The following is a 16,492-nucleotide window of genomic DNA, read 5'->3' on the forward strand; positions in this document are numbered from 1 at the left end:
CTACTGGTAAACATAATAACCAATTATAGATGTCGCTATCTTCAAAATTTAGTTATTTAATCAACCGAAAGGTGTCACTATTTCTGACTTCTAAGTAACAACATATTTTTATGCTATATAAATTATTATGTATGTTCAAAAATAATTTAGGTTTTAATAGCTTTACATACATGCCCTTAGCCTACTCGATTTGCTTATAGTCACTATTTTAATCAAAGTGTATGTATCACCGAATATTTGTGATTATTTTCAGTGCTTAGATTAGTTATGATACCACTGATTGAATAGATAAACGCCAACTTTTCTAGGAATTATTTTTAAATCTTAGGAAATGTAGGCAATCTTCTTAATTTTGTATGTACGCGGTTAACATTAAAATCAATCATTCTTGGACGTCCGTCAGTCTGTGTTTATGGATTCATGTATGTGGCAGGGAAATTGGTCGAAAAATGTATCGTACCAGAATACTTTTTTTCTTATTATATCAAGTTATACCCTGGGCTGATTCCTAGTTAATATTAGCGTTCAAGTACTGCCGTTTAATTATTATTTGTAAAAAACTAAAATACGACTGGTATTTGTATATCTATATATACATTTATTTTAGTATATTTATTTTTCCTCACCTTAGAGTTATGGCGCCACTATATATATTTATTATATTATTGTTTTTTTTTCAATAATTCATTTTCATTTATTTTTTATTTTGTTTGTTATTTTGTTTTAAAACACTTGAGTTTTTGTTTTAGATTTTTTTTTTAAATGTGAATGACCGCTATGAGGCGTGCACTTTTGGATTTTCCAAACTATTCTAAATCTTATCTCAACTCACAATCCCGTACTGAGCGCTGTCAAATCTCAAACTTCATACAGAAAAAGTATAACACGGACCTAAGTTGTGTAAATTAATATGCAAAATACATTTAATTAATTATATTATTATTATTTATTATCCATCTTAAAAATCATGCTTCAGTACAGTGAAACTAATTTATTATTTTACAAATTTTATACCAGGATAATAATGTAATTGAAAAACCTTTGTAAGGGAGTTTGAGTTTATTCATGATTATTTAAATACATACATGTAAAATATAACATTTCCATGGACTCCGAAAAGCTATACAAAAATACGTTATGACTTTAACTTACAAACTACCAACAAATAAAACAATTTATACCATCAAAAAATATTTATAAAAAAAGGAAGTATATAAGCAAGTTCATAGCAATACGAATAATTACACTTACGCTATACGTATAACAAAACCCACATGAACTAATAAATCCCTTCTATAACACGGTAGATTCGTTCCGCGTTATAGGAAACGTGTTGTACGAGTTTTCTAGAATAACACGCTTGTATGACCCCATATAACGCGTTGAATACAACTGAATCGTTAACTTTTTCTTGTTAAAGGTATTTAAATCGAATATTAAGAAAAATCTAAATTTCATAGTACAAATCATTATAAATTTAACAATACAGAAAAATCCCCGCGTTATATGAGGGACATCGGTGTTATACGAGGGACTGAAATCGCGTAATATAATATGCGTAGTATAAGTACCTTGATCAGCTGTTTTATATCAACAACTTTAAACAGTATCACAAGGTTTTCGTTATTTTGAAGTTTCACGTCAGTTTTGCAACTACATACATACATTACATGTCAAATTACACAGAAAAATATATAATATATTGAGCCCTTTACGCCATTGTGATGTATATTACATTAAATTATATATATTATATTACATATTTAACATAGACAAATATTTGCAAATGTAGAAAAATGAAAACGAAACAATATAATCTGTGATTAACCAAGGGTTGGACGAGTTTGGAGTTTTTGTGACCATTAATGTCAAAAGCACTTACATTTTATATTGTTTCGCTTAATTACTTATTGTAAATTAATTAACCAATTATACCTTTAGAAAAATTCTGTTTTTAAGCATTAGACTGCTTAGCAGCTGTCAGTATCTCCCTTGAGATAATAAGTCTTTGAATTTGTGATGTACCTTCGTATATTTGGTAAATTTTCGCGTCACGCATTAATTTCTCAACGGGATATTCTGTATTGAATCCATTTCCGCCGAATATCTGAACCGCATCTGAGGCAGCTTTGTTAGCGATTTCTGAAGCGTGGCACTTCGCGATTGAAGCCATCAATGTGTTTCTTTGTCCTATAAAATATATTATGTTTAAAATAGGGCATAAGTACTTTTAGAAATTGGAAATACTCAACTTTTATGGTTCTTTGGTTACCATGGTAACCATTACCGTAATAACTTTAATCCACATAGTGAGGCACATATTCTTCAATACATTTAGCGTAAATTGACCCTAAACATTTTGATATTCATAGACTAAGAGCTAACTATGAATACGTTTTAAATACACAGTAGGTATATTAAAAACGTTGTCTTCGACATACGCCATTACTTATGAAAAATTTGCTGAAATTATAATACAGTGTATACTCTATAATTTCGACAATAGACAATTAAGAAACAATACAAACCAGTCAAACTTATAGAGTAATTTCATTTTAGGAACGAAAATTGAATTATAATAAAATTACTATCTATAAATATTGTTAAGTATTTTTATTTTTTAGCTTATGTCTGGAAGACACTGCCTACATATGGTTTATCCTGCATTTAATACGTATAGTGTTTTCCAAATGTACATATAGAAACGTCGATTTTTTATAGAATAATATGCCCCCTGACAAACGAGCAGTAAGGTCACCTGATGTTTTGTCATACGATCGCCCACACATATGCAAGGTGTGTTGCCGGCCTTTTAAGAATTAGTTTTTTCTTTTCTTGAAGGAATTCGAATTGTCATAGATTAATAGGCAGATGGTTCCACATAGTGTAGTGTCCGTCATCGAGGTGGATGGAATTTCGTATTCCGCCGACCACTAATGTAACTCAGTAAGCAACTCGTTTGGTTATATCATAAAGTTATTACCGTGGTCAACCATCCAGGCGGCCCTTTGCCAGGCAAGTCTGGCACTCTCAACACCAATCGCCATGTCAGCGATCATAAAGGCCACTGCCTGGTGAGCCGCGATTGGTACACCGAATGTTTTGCGTTCTAACGAATATTTCGTCGCTTCATATAATGCTCGTGCCGCGAGACCGGTAGCGCCAGACGCGACCTACAAAATTAAAAGTTATAACCCTTCAACCTTTAGCCCTTAGTGTCTGTTTCGTGGTCATTTTAATAGGCATGGTGATCAGCCTCATGTGCCTGACATGCCGATGTTTGAGTCTAATACCCTATTATTTCTTTACAAGACGCTACACCGATACGCCATATCTCAACTGCACCGATTTTGATGAAATTTGGACCTAAGATACTTAATAAATTTGCAGAAAATTTGAACAGTTTGGAAGCCTAGTTTAAAAGGCCTACAAACACAAGCTGCGATATTATCCAAGTCCACCGGAAAGCTTAAATAAATTTCAAAACGCTCCACAGCTGTTGGTATGTTAAAACCTCGGGGTTTATAAAAAAAACTTAGAACACTTCACATATATCTAGCTCGAATTCACTTATTTTGAAAAGCCACTATTCCATTAACCATTAACATCTGCCCCCGTGAACTTCGTTTCGCCTTAATATGATTATTTTACTTAGCTTATCTTTTTAGTAGCTAGATTGACCAACAAATAGAACATTTTGCTATGCAACCCCATAGACTGTTCGCTTTTCCGGAATGAAAACTTAAGTAATTATTCAATGATTTTTTAGTTTTTTTTTTTAATTTTGCTCAATATAAACTTCCTCAGAATTCAAGCAATAAATAAAAAAAATGGTTCAGCCGTCTTCGAGTTTTGAGCTTAGCAATATATTTTGCGATTCATTTTTATTTATATAAATAAAAGGAATTATGTTTTAATCACAATGGTTATTCATTTCATAGTGAATTATTTCTGCACAAGTATAATGTTCGATTAAATTGGCTCTATGTTCTAATTCAATACATACAGGTGGACGAGTCTTGTCAAAGGCCCCCATAGCGATCTTGAAACCATCACCTTCACCAAGGAGAACATTCTCTTTGGGCACGCGAACATCTTCGAATGATATGCCGCGCGTATCGGACGCGCGTTGTCCCATGTTCAATTCCTGGAAAGAAATATTTTTAGAGCGCAGAATGTTTCTTTTTTGTTTTCTACATATGTATAGTGTGTATAAGAGTAGCTGTCTCCAAGACATGGGTCCACTAAATCAGTGTTGATGGTGGTGGCCGGTGCAGAGCTTTGCATTTCGTTTGTTTTGTGTATGCTGTAATGAACCAAATAATTTTCCTTTCATCCTAAATTAGCCAAGTTCATAATTATTTGTTTGACAAGTGATTTTAAATGCAACGTTTTATTTGCGAAGACAAGTGATTTTAAATAGTTGAAGTCGGTGGCGGTTGTTCTATGAATATGTTCAAATATATATATATACGTTGAATGAAACTCCGTCCGTAACTTACTCCATTCTTAGATTGCGTCACGGTATTCCCATTCGATTTTAGAAATAGGTCACCGATATTTCTCTAATTTTAAGAAGACTTTTAGTGATAATATATCGACGCAATCCTACCGACTGCGCCAGTTAAGTACGGTAGCGGTTGTTGTATAGATATGTTCAAATATATGTTTGTTTAAAGCTGGGTAAAAACTGTCTTTAATTGTTTAAAACATGAGCTTATAACTAAGATAAGAACATTAGGGTTGCGACTCTTTAACAATAAACTAACTTGACTTATTGGAATTCGTAGATCTAAGTGATACTTATTGGACATTATCGGAAACCAGAATGTTAAATTACAATTTATGAGTATGGTTAAAACTAAAGGACTCATATTGGCTTCAAGTGTGCGATATTGTTCACATTTTGTTTACGCTTTTAATTATTAACTAAAATACATATATAACTTAACTAATGTTAGGTTACATAACTCTTGCTATTAGAGATTTCCATTCAAAACACGCGGCGCAACCTTGGAGTTTTTGAAAAGTCAGTAAAAGTTGTTACCATGGAAACAAGGCAAATAAAGTTATAGGTAAACAAGTATTTTTTAAATGCAATTTAAAAAGTGGCATCATGTTAGAAGTATGGTGAACAATGCCTTAAGAGATCTTTCGAGTCCAGAAGATGACGAAGTTCCAGGGTATGACGTCATCGCGTCATCGGTTTTCAGTTTTATTGCAAATAGCTACTATTGAAAACGAGAAAGTACGTACCTTGCGTCCAGGGTTAACGCCGGGCCAATCTCTCTCCACAATGAAGCCAGTGAATGCCTTACTAGCTGGGCATTTGGGGTCCGGGTTTGTTCTCGCCAACACAAAGTACCTAATTTTTAATATAGTATTTTAAATAAGAAAACGTGTGTGTACTTATGTACACGCGTTAGAAGTTATACTTCTTTGGCGTAATTTTTTTCCCTCTTCGAATTGCTTTTCTTGTCTATTTTAATGGTCACTTCCAATCGAAACGATATGATATGTACTAATCATGATATTTAACAATAAACCTTATGTTTTTTATCACATCACGTTTTCTCGTATAGACATCATTATTTTGGTTCAAATAAACACGACTCTGAAAAATACTACGCCATGACAGACAATGCAACTTGTCGATAAAACAGAGCAAGCGCCAACTTGCGGCCCAGACTGGTGTCGGTTTTTGTGACGGTGTGCGGGTGTCGGGTTTTTGGAACGGCGTGCGCGCGCATCGTAAAATTTACTCTCATCATTTTTCCTAACGCGGCAAAACAAGTATAACTTCACAGAATAGTAATAATTGCGCATACCCTACACAACAATAAAAAACATAAGAATTACCAGTTGGCGACACCACCATTGGTGATCCACATTTTCTGGCCATTGATGATCCATTCGTCACCTTTCTTTACTGCTTTAGTCTTTACTCCAGCCACGTCAGACCCGGCACCAGGTTCCGTCACACAGTAAGCCTGAAATAATTCTACATTTGAAGGTAAAAGTAGGCGTGGTCCTTACATGGTTTTATGGTCGTTGTTACAGGTCGAAGGAACTTAAATTACGTATATTCAGCTTAACGATAAGCTGAATATACTGAATTACGACTAAGTTTATTCTTAGGTAATGACACTATTTGTTAGTTACTTAAGCTAATAATGTTTATAGATATAAAAAATAAATATAAAATGGATGTTTTTTTATTTTTATATAACATGCAACGTGTAATATTCTATTTGAGCGATGCATTCTCGGGCTTCCGTTTTGTTCCCATCAAGCACTTCTTAGTTTTCCATTAAATCGTTACTATACGACATCGATTCGATAACATGCTTGCCTATTCGTTTTGAGCAATTAAATAGACGCAAATAAGTAACGGCTATCACTATGTATATTTTATATTGTAATTCAGGTTTGAGGGTCATTGACCCTCGGGAAAGACGGGCAAGGTACTCCAACCTAAAGATCTACAAATAGCTTTTTATAAAATTATAATCTAATTATTATGATATTTGTGAATAAGGTATATGTTGTGTAACCTCTAGATAGTCATACCACTTGACTTTCCTTTCAGAAAAACGCGTTGTGGTCCAAGCATTCTAATTAACAATCTAGGTAAGAGTTCTTACCGTATTTCAAAGTGTAAGCGGGTAATATCCAGAATGCCCCCTTACACTTTTAAATAATTTTTTCTTTACTTTTTTTTTCTCTTGTACCTTTTCTCTGTACCTATATATATCAATGTGCCGAGTGTGGGCAACTCTTTGTTTATATATTTGCGCCCCTCTAAACAAAATTAACGTTAAAGTTCATTCGATTTGCTTGACAAGTTCATTAAGTATTCGTTTGATCGTATAAACGGTGTACGATATTTTGCAGTACAAACGCCATGTGAATGGGTCTATATACAATTTTTAAATATTATAATTAATAATACTTACGGCAACAAGGGGTTCGTCGATGAGCCTACCCAAATACTTCTTTTGCTGTTCCTTATTTCCGGCAATAATTACTGGCGTTTGCTGAAAACATTAGGCATCTTTGTAAGATCTAATCCAATCGATATGAATGTAAGTTAGCCATTAGTGACAGTTAAAAGTACCTATAGAAACAGGAAACCAGGACCACATTAAAGGTATAAGATTCATAAAATTCAATAATAAATAAAATCAATAGACTTTCGCTAATATTAAATCATTTATAGTGAAAATAGTTCTATTGATTTTACTTTATGAATGTTAGTATATAATTTAAGATGTATTAAGAAGCATGACCATTACCAAGTACTCTTGGAGAGCTTTGACAATTGAACTTCGATACGTAGATATTACCTTAATATTTTTTTCCAACACTCTCTCTACTTTATGTATTAAACCTGTACAAACTATAATGTTTTTTATTTTAATTTATGTATATAGGGTTTGAAATTCATTAACAAGCATCTAAGCTTGGTACTACACGACGAGACATGCACTAGCTCATGCCATAATTATAGATTGGTATTTGCCACTCACTCCAAGACCACTTGCTTCCAATGCAGTCGCTATGCCTGTACAACCGAACGCAAACTCCTCCCCAATCAAACACCCATCAAAGACTCCCATATTCATTCCACCTGTAATTTAGGATGATTCAAGCGATAAATATGAGTCGAGTAGAATGATTTAACCTTTACCAACAGTACAGTACTATCATAGGAGAGATGAGTTCCTGTCTCCCACTCAAAACTATATTGAAATATTAATAAAAGAATAATTGTGTTTGGCATATGTCAATAACACGTACAAGTATTTTTAGTTATATTCATGGTGATCAAAGATGATATTCACAGTGAAAACTTTACAATTATCCTGTATCTACTTTCATTAATTTAATTTAAGAATTTTAATTCAAACATCAGTATTTGATAAAATCAAATATAATGTTATATCTTAGTTTACTTTGTCAATAAATAAACAATTCCCAATAATAATTAGCCAGGAATATATAAAAACTGTTATTATATACACAAAAGTACAATAAATTCTATAATAATATATGATATAATGATCCCTGTACATGAGGCTCGTTCGTACATTCGTGCACTCATGAGTTAGTAAAAAAGTAAATGACAAAGATATATGTACTTAAAATAGAGAGTGAGTAGAGGTTTCTCTAAGTCCAAAACGGGAGAAATATTCCATTATGTTGTGTTTTATTCCTGATATAGGTACCTTTAACCGCTTAAAGCGACATGTCAAAGCAGTTCACCCAGTGCCAAAATAAGATAAATAATTTACGACTTACTTCCGTATCTATACAAAGTTTTAAATAATTTCTAAATTAAGCCATTATTTCTAACGTTCTTAATGAATATTTTATGTGTAGTACACGCACATTGCTTATGTAGAAATTTAGATCCACTCTAGCTTAATTGTTACTTATTTACCAAGTTGCAAAGAACTGCTAAGTATGATTTCGTAAAAATATTCACAAATTTATTTTTACCAATTTCTCAACTACAGTATAAAAATTGCATAATCAAATACTTAATTAAACCATATAACTATAGATACGGAGGCATGTTAACTCATTTACCGAAACAATTTGAACGCCTTATGTTACATATATTTCGGCACCTTAAAAATTTTTGATAATCCCAATAACTCACTCCCAAATTCGTTCCACCAACAGCCGTTCCGATGCCGGTACAACCGAAAGAAAACTCTTCACCGATGAGACATTCTTCAAACACTCCTAAATTGCCTACACCCCCTGTAATTACGCCTTTTAATAATGCAAGCATGGCCGATATCAATAAGAAAAGAATAGACCGCATGCTTTCCTAATCACACAAATCACAACATTAAAGTGCGGATGCTCACTCCGACTTCACTGATGTACAAAGATGCCATCATTCCTGAACAGCCGAAAGCTAGCTCTTCGCACACGATACAACTCTCCATAACGCCTAAGCCTAACCCGCCTGAAATTAAAATGCTGATAATGCTCAGCATATTTTATATACCTTCACCGCAAGTATTAACATACTTTATTATATATTGAATCATTAGGATCTCATCCTTGTCTGTTAATTGCTATATTACAATCAGAATACTATATCTCATTCGGACTTACACCTATATTAGAAAGACGGTTGCTTTAATACCAGCACAGCCAAATGCCACTTCTTCAGTTACCAAACAACCGTCAAAGACTTCTAATATTAGTTCCTTACATATGAAATTGGCGTTTTTTACGGGAGGAACAAAAAGTAGTTTTGTAATTTAATCTATATTTAATTAATCAAAGTATGTACCATTGCTATCTATGAACTTTTGTCATCTTATATGTTCATTGATCCCTTTACTTAAAAAAACATTCGGACGGGAATAAATTCTTTGAAGGCGGTTTCGTCTGCCCCATCAGAGTTGAATTTTTTACCTTGCAAGAAGTTATCAAAATTTCGAAAAAATGTGTTCTGTTGGAGCAAGGTCCGGGGAGTACGGTGTATGTCTTAGACTTTCCAATTGAAGCTAACAAATTGAATTTGGACTTCCTAACCAAAGAGATATTTGAGGTCAAAGTGTACGATAAAACGCCATATGTAAAGATCTAATATTATTACAGATTCATCTGTATATAAAGAATATCAAAATAAAACGATGCATTTTAGTCGTAGTCCTATTAGATTACATGATAATCAAACATAGGTAAATGGAAAAGAGATTGAGATTTTTTTCTGTATGAACATGAGAAAATATTATTCTATTTATGCCTTCATATGCCATCGTCCGGAACGAGATATGTAGAGTTGTTTAGAATCCTCCGCTGAAATTCACTCTCCTCGACTATTTTTTTGTATTATTCAATTTATAGTCGCCAAAGTAGGTTTTCGACTATAAATAGGCTTGTGAATAATAAAGCTATGTTCTAAAACACCTACCTTTTCTGCGTAGTCCAGCCGTCTTCAAGAAAGATATAAAAAATAGTCATAAGTTATCTTCGTAATATAAATGGAATTTAATTAATTTGATACTAAATGTTTTTATAACAATTATGTATAATTTTATGCCTGCCTAGAAAAATTCTGAATTCCATAGAAAATAAGTATAAATTAGAATTAATAACAGATAAGATTATTGTACTTTGTACGATGATCATCGGGTAATTACATAACATATTTATTGATAGACTCAGACTATAAACAACAGGATGCAAATGTGACGAACCTAACGTGAATAATAAGGTGAAAAATATTTCGGTACGAACAAAGAAATATATATAACAGTCAAAAATAATTTTCTTATAACAAATATTTATATTAATTTTCTAGAACAGGGGGGGGGGGCTGTCACGAACCTAGTTTCACTTGAAATTACTTCTACTTCAAATATAATTGAAATGTAAAAAAAAAACCCAGTAGAGCAACAACTTCATGAGCATTTCTTTTCTTAATTGGCAAGAAGGTGATCAGCCTTCTACGCCTCACACACGCCGTCTAAGTCTTGCCCATTTCCTCTGGATTTTTTCCTTCACCGTATGAACGAGTGTTAAATTGCCACATAGAAAGACCACTGGTGCACAGCTGGGGCTCAAACTTTCGACCCCAGGGATGAGGGTTGCACGCTGAAGCCACTAGGCCAATACTGCTCATAACTAATCTAAATGAATAATGTAACTACATAAACATTTGAATGTGAGATGACATTACCACAGTGTTCCGGAATATGTCCATTCATAAGCCCGAGCTCCCACGCCTTCTTGACAATGGGCCATGGGTACTCCCCAGACTTGTCATATTGAGCTGCTACTGGTGTAATTTCTTCCCGGGTAAATTTCCTTGCCAATTCTTGAAGTGCTTTTTGTTCATCAGAGAGTTCTGAAACAATGAATGTTATGTATTATTAAATTAAAGAGTAATTTAAACTAAATTAGCAAATTAATGAATATAGCAAGTTTTATTTAAACTTTGTATATGATTCGTATACCGGGATCGAGACTGCGCTAATTATGTTAAAAACATATTGAATTTTGACATACTGAAGACATATTTCGCGTTACGGATTAACTCTGTATCTAAAATTAATTCATTAACGTTTATAAAATTAATTATTGTTGAAGCATCTTAATTATATCTAATCGCTCCATTGTGTTCTTGTGTATCTTTCTTATGATCATTATCAAATCAAATGAAGGACACATAAAATCCACAAACAGATATACGTTAACTGTTTCATTCAGTTCCACGTGTCGACGTATAAACAATATTTTATAGTAAAATTACTCATTGAAAAAAAAATATAATTCTGTTTTTGTTAAAATTTATTACGAAAATTTTGTATTACGTAAGTGACTTGGTGCCTCAACGAGGAAATTTGTAAAAAGTTTAGAATAATTTAAGAAGTAACGACCGTATGAACCGTTTTATTAAAAAAAATCAAATTACAAGTAAAATATGTTAAAAAAATGACTAATTGCCCCTTCCAAAAGGTAGTTTCATATCCAGAAGAATGAGCAAGAAACTCCATACTTACTCTTTTAAAATAGTTTTTACAATATTTTGTATACATTGATTTGATAATTATATATGAATACCATGTACCTAGAGTAAAGTACTATTTATCGTTCTGAAACATACATACATGTAAGTGTTTGTATGTTTTTACTTTCCTCATCTATGTATCCAACAAGTATATTTATGGCGATTTACAGCGGCTTAAAGTTCAAATTGTTAAAGAGAATGTTGTAGCCTTTAGTGTTATTGAATAGTCATCGGCTTTAGTGAGACATTTTTGTTTATTGAAGTTATACTTCTTTAGGCGCGTTATGAAAAATTGATGAGAGTGAAATTTTACGATCGCGCGCACCGTGACACAAAATTAACAGAATGAAGTTGCCCACGGAAAATGCTACGGAATTGGACATAATTTAAAAACAACATTCGAATAATAATAGAATTTATGCTACACTTAATGTAAGAGAATAATAATAATAATTTTTCAAATGTAAACTGAACTTTATTGACTATAATGACTCCTTTTCCAGTCTTTGATTATATAATTGTAATTAATTATTTGGATGCAATCAAAAACTATTTTTAATAATGCCAAAGAAGTATAACTTCTTACGCGCGTACATAAGTACACGCACCCTTTTTATTTCTTTTGCTGTATCTCTTGTAAAAATCCGAATGTACGAAATATTGTTTGCATTTGTTATAAATGTAATAAGTTCTTTTTGATTATGTACTTATTTCTCCTTCTCAAAACTTCAATCAACAACTCTCCTATTGCACACTAAAACACCTTGCATCAAGTCAAAGGTGTAACAATAATAACAAACACTTCTTAGATTGATAATAGATATTAAAAGATAATTAATTTTATATCTCGAACCAAATTCGATTTTACGATAAAGGTTTCCACATTGTCATATTATATCTGTGTTAGATAGATAGATAGATATTGACGTAACCTAAATGAATTAGATAAGAAAATTAAATAGAATTTGTGTTAAAATAGGACGCGATATTTTCAAAGTGATAAATATTTTTAGAGTTGGGTAATTGTATGAAAGTTGCCTTATTTGATTTTCCAATAAAAACGATTTTCTTTTCCATATGGCGAGGGGGCGATGATGAATTTGAACAGGTGCTACTTGTGGTACTACTAGTAGAACTGGCAGTTAATGTTAATTTAGATGCATTTAATTATTTTATACACTATGTATAAGTGTTTACACATAGTTTTTATAAGTGTACTTAAATTAATATTTTGAATAGTGTTCTGATATTTTCGTTATAGTAAATTTGTTCATAGAAAAAGTATCTTGTAACACACAAGAAATCTTTTGTGTTACAAGATAACTTGTGTTTATCTCTGTATGTACACTTAAAATTTAAATTATAACTGAGGTTTTGCTGCATATTTTGTACTAACCTAAGTCTTGACAACAACCGGAGGCAATGATATCTTAATCCTTTTAGTGTCATATAAAATTTCAATTTATTTTTATATATGTCGGAGCCAACTAGCTTATATAGCAGTTCAATAAACATTCTAGCCGTTTAACTAACGGCTTGAAAGATATTCAGCCGTAGCGTTTGTTACCACATTTAATAAACTGGCTGGCTAATACTTAGGCCATTTGTACGATAGAGTTATAATTTGGCAGAAATAAAAAAGATAAACATATGCCATAAAAAATAATGCTTTTAAAATTGAATTGCAAATTCACATTAGGTATTATAGACACTACACTCTTTCATTGTATTTGTTGTTTTTCATGAAAATTTGGAAAACACCATCAAAGTTGTGGTTTGCCGACGCCATATTGACAGTTTGTAGAGTTTCGTTTCTAATTTGAGAGTAGCAAAAAGTGGAGTTAAATTAATTTAAAAAAAAAAAAACTATTGTGTGTTTATTAAGTTAAAGTTTTAAAATTTTGGAATTAATAATTAGTTATGAAGTAATCAGAATAATTCAAGAGCCAATTAGCTCAACTGTTATGTAATTATAAATTAATATCACTTTATTACTACTAAATTATGCATACTTAATTATTATAACTATTATGATTAATAGAATGGTTAATTGTCTAAACGTTATTAATCATTAACTCCTTCAGGTGTGTAATTGGGAAATAAATAATAATATGTAAGTAGCTCCATACTAATATGTGTGGACCAACAGCAGAAACAATTTTGTGACTAAACAGTTCATAGATTCACTATCAGAAATAGCGAATGACTCTGATCATATAACAAGTCACTCCTTGTTAGATTACATTTATGTAAATACTGATAATTTTGCACAAAATATTTAGATTTCTTTACTTACCAAAGCACAAGCCAGTAGATGGGATTTCTTTGGCTTGAGATGCACTTGACACAGATGTGGAGAAAGTGCGATAGATTGGCCTGGCAGCACGTACAATCTGTATTTACAATAAAATTATACATCTCACATGGTTTCAGCTAATACTGATTATAGTAAACCGCTAAAGTTTAAAATTTGGAATAAACAGGAAGTGAAAGCAGATTACAACATAATGCTGTGAAGCACACATGGATGACACTTTTTATTTTGACAATGTAGCTCTACAGTGATAAAAGAATCGAAGGATTATATTAAACAATCAGTGGTCTAAATAGCACATTATAATTGTATTGGTTTAGTCATTTAGTTGCCACAAATGGCTCAGTAAACAGACAGATATTTGTCTGCTTCATAATCTACTGGGTAGAGTATGTCCTCACCATATCATATGTACCTCACAGTAGAGTATGGAGGCTATGGAAAGGTTTTCAAACACACAAACAATTGTGTAACATCACATTACAAAAGTTGTATCAAATAAAAAAAATAATAAATAAATTACAAACCATAATTCACTTTGCTTTTGATAAACCTATGCTTACATGACATCAGCATTACTTTTTTTACAATTTTATTTGGTAACATTTGTATAAGTATGTCAAATAGATAGGATTTACCACAAGAAAAAGTAAATATCAACATATGTAATATAAATAATTCTTAAAATATACAATTTTTCGCCAAATTTACAAGAAAATAATGCCATAATATACAAAAACAAGACTTGCATGCATAAACAAGTTTTTAATGTAGGACAGTAAAAACCAATATATTTAATATCCTTGTAGACCCCGAGTGATAAACTATATTAAAAAGCTATTTATATGATATATTTCATCGCTTCGCAAAAACTTCAAAATTATCGTGATACGAATAAAATTAACTAAAGTAGTTGTTATGTTCCATTGAACTTTGGACTTTGTATCTACAGTCGTGGAGGTGTACCAGTATGATTGAAATAGTAAAAGTAGGATAACACATTGCCTTAGAGCATTAATTAACATAATTGTAATATTTTAAAGCCGCGATATTTCACTAGAAAGATTTTAGATAATTTAAAACAAAGATATTCTTAATTATAAGAAACTTACTTGGCTTAGAGGATTCATAATGGTCGACCGGAGATAATGGTTATTTCCTTATTATAAGCTGTATGGAATCGTTACAATAAAAAATTCAGTGGCCACGTCCGATATTAATAAACTTTCGATTTATAATAAGAAGTATAAAATCCCAAGTCCCGACAAAGAGAATGCTCGATTGCTATACATTACTCACTCACAGAGGCTTTTCACTTTTGTAACCAGTGATGCCAACTTCTACAGAATGTTTCCCCTAAGAAAAACTTTAATTATACGATAAAATATGCATCACAAATACACTCAAGTAGTATAAAATTCAAGCTTGGAGCTTTCTGGTTCTGGTACAAAGTACTCCTAAAAATTATCCTAACGGCCGCATTCTATACTCAATCCCAATCCAATTTTTACTACTAAAGATTGATATTTCAATTCAATTTAAATAAAAAATTACAATAATGTACTATCTAAAAATCCTCGAGAACAACTTGATCCCCCTAAATTTGGGGAGAAATCACTATTTGTGTGTACTAAATGGCCGATACTGGATTACGAACCTAAACCAAGTAAAAAGAATAATTCTCTAAAATATGTTTATCTCTTTCGTCAAACACAACGACACTGAAGACAGAAAGGGACATATATATTTTACATTACGTACCATAAATGATAAAAAATAATTTAAATGTTGACAAGGGCTTCTCAAAACATGAAGTCTAGCCATATCGCTACCAAGTTTCTACATACTATACTACATGTACACATACTATTCACTAACATTCCCCTATAGAATTGGCGTTATACTGTTGAAAACGCTTTCTTAGCAGCGAAGGACCACAGGTATTACGATTTACGACTCTACGTACACATTCAAACAGGCATTTGCGTGTGGGAAAAAATACTGTCTAGATTTAAGTTCAAACGTTTCGTTTTCTATGACAAAAAAATGATAAAATCTCAAGAACAGTTCGTATTTGATTCGATATTGCCAAAAAATGCTGTCATTATAAGGAATTATTCATGACTGATTCTGAATATTACATAATTTTTATCATATTTTTGGTTATAGGTATATGGACCCCACTTAATTTTATTTTAATCAAATGCTAATTATCGAATTTATTGAAATTGGTATTTATGTTCAAATTTTCCTATAGTATCATGATCAAAGAAAAAATCTCTAAAGTTATATAATTATGATGAATTTAATACAAAATTTATTCAAAAAACAAGCCGTAGTGGTTTCCCAAATTCCTTTTTTGTCGAATAAAGCCTTCGTATTAGAGAGAGTGTGTTATATATCCTCTTACCAATAGCCTCTAACCATTTCTTCCATACAATCTAATTTTTCAAAATCTATGAATAAAAAAACATCAAATTATTTTCTTAATTAGATAGACGACCATGTTTTCTTATTACATAGGTATTAATATATACTAATAAACATACTTTGTCGAATAAATAAAAACAAGTAATTTTAAAAAATTGTGCTATCAATCATATGTTAATATTATGTGGTAAATGTGAGTGAGTGTTAAA

At 31.8% G+C, this 16,492-nt stretch overlaps 1 protein-coding gene across 3 annotated transcripts; it reads right to left on the bottom strand.

The window, feature by feature from the left end:
- Nucleotides 1-1,044: 1,044 nt before the first annotated feature.
- Nucleotides 1,045-15,159, bottom strand: LOC125062195 (probable medium-chain specific acyl-CoA dehydrogenase, mitochondrial). Of its 3 annotated transcripts, none has more exons than XM_047667928.1 (10): nt 14,966-15,159; nt 13,836-13,932; nt 10,709-10,876; nt 7,530-7,630; nt 6,957-7,037; nt 5,860-5,990; nt 5,257-5,365; nt 4,007-4,147; nt 2,984-3,173; nt 1,045-2,190 (listed from the first exon to the last, which is right to left on the bottom strand). In XM_047667928.1, the coding sequence occupies exons 1-10, from the start codon at nt 14,981-14,983 to the stop codon at nt 1,955-1,957; spliced, it is 1,272 nt and encodes a 423-aa protein (XP_047523884.1). In that variant the 5' UTR covers nt 14,984-15,159; the 3' UTR covers nt 1,045-1,954. The 3 variants fall into 3 exon arrangements, with proteins under 3 accessions (XP_047523884.1, XP_047523883.1, XP_047523885.1); XM_047667927.1 differs by lacking the exon at nt 7,530-7,630 and adding an exon at nt 8,666-8,769; XM_047667929.1 differs by lacking the exon at nt 7,530-7,630 and adding an exon at nt 8,880-8,980.
- Nucleotides 15,160-16,492: the final 1,333 nt, after the last annotated feature.

The sequence above is a fragment of the Pieris napi genome, chromosome Z (assembly GCF_905475465.1).
Source record: "Pieris napi chromosome Z, ilPieNapi1.2, whole genome shotgun sequence".
Lineage (NCBI taxonomy): Eukaryota > Metazoa > Arthropoda > Insecta > Lepidoptera > Pieridae > Pieris > Pieris napi.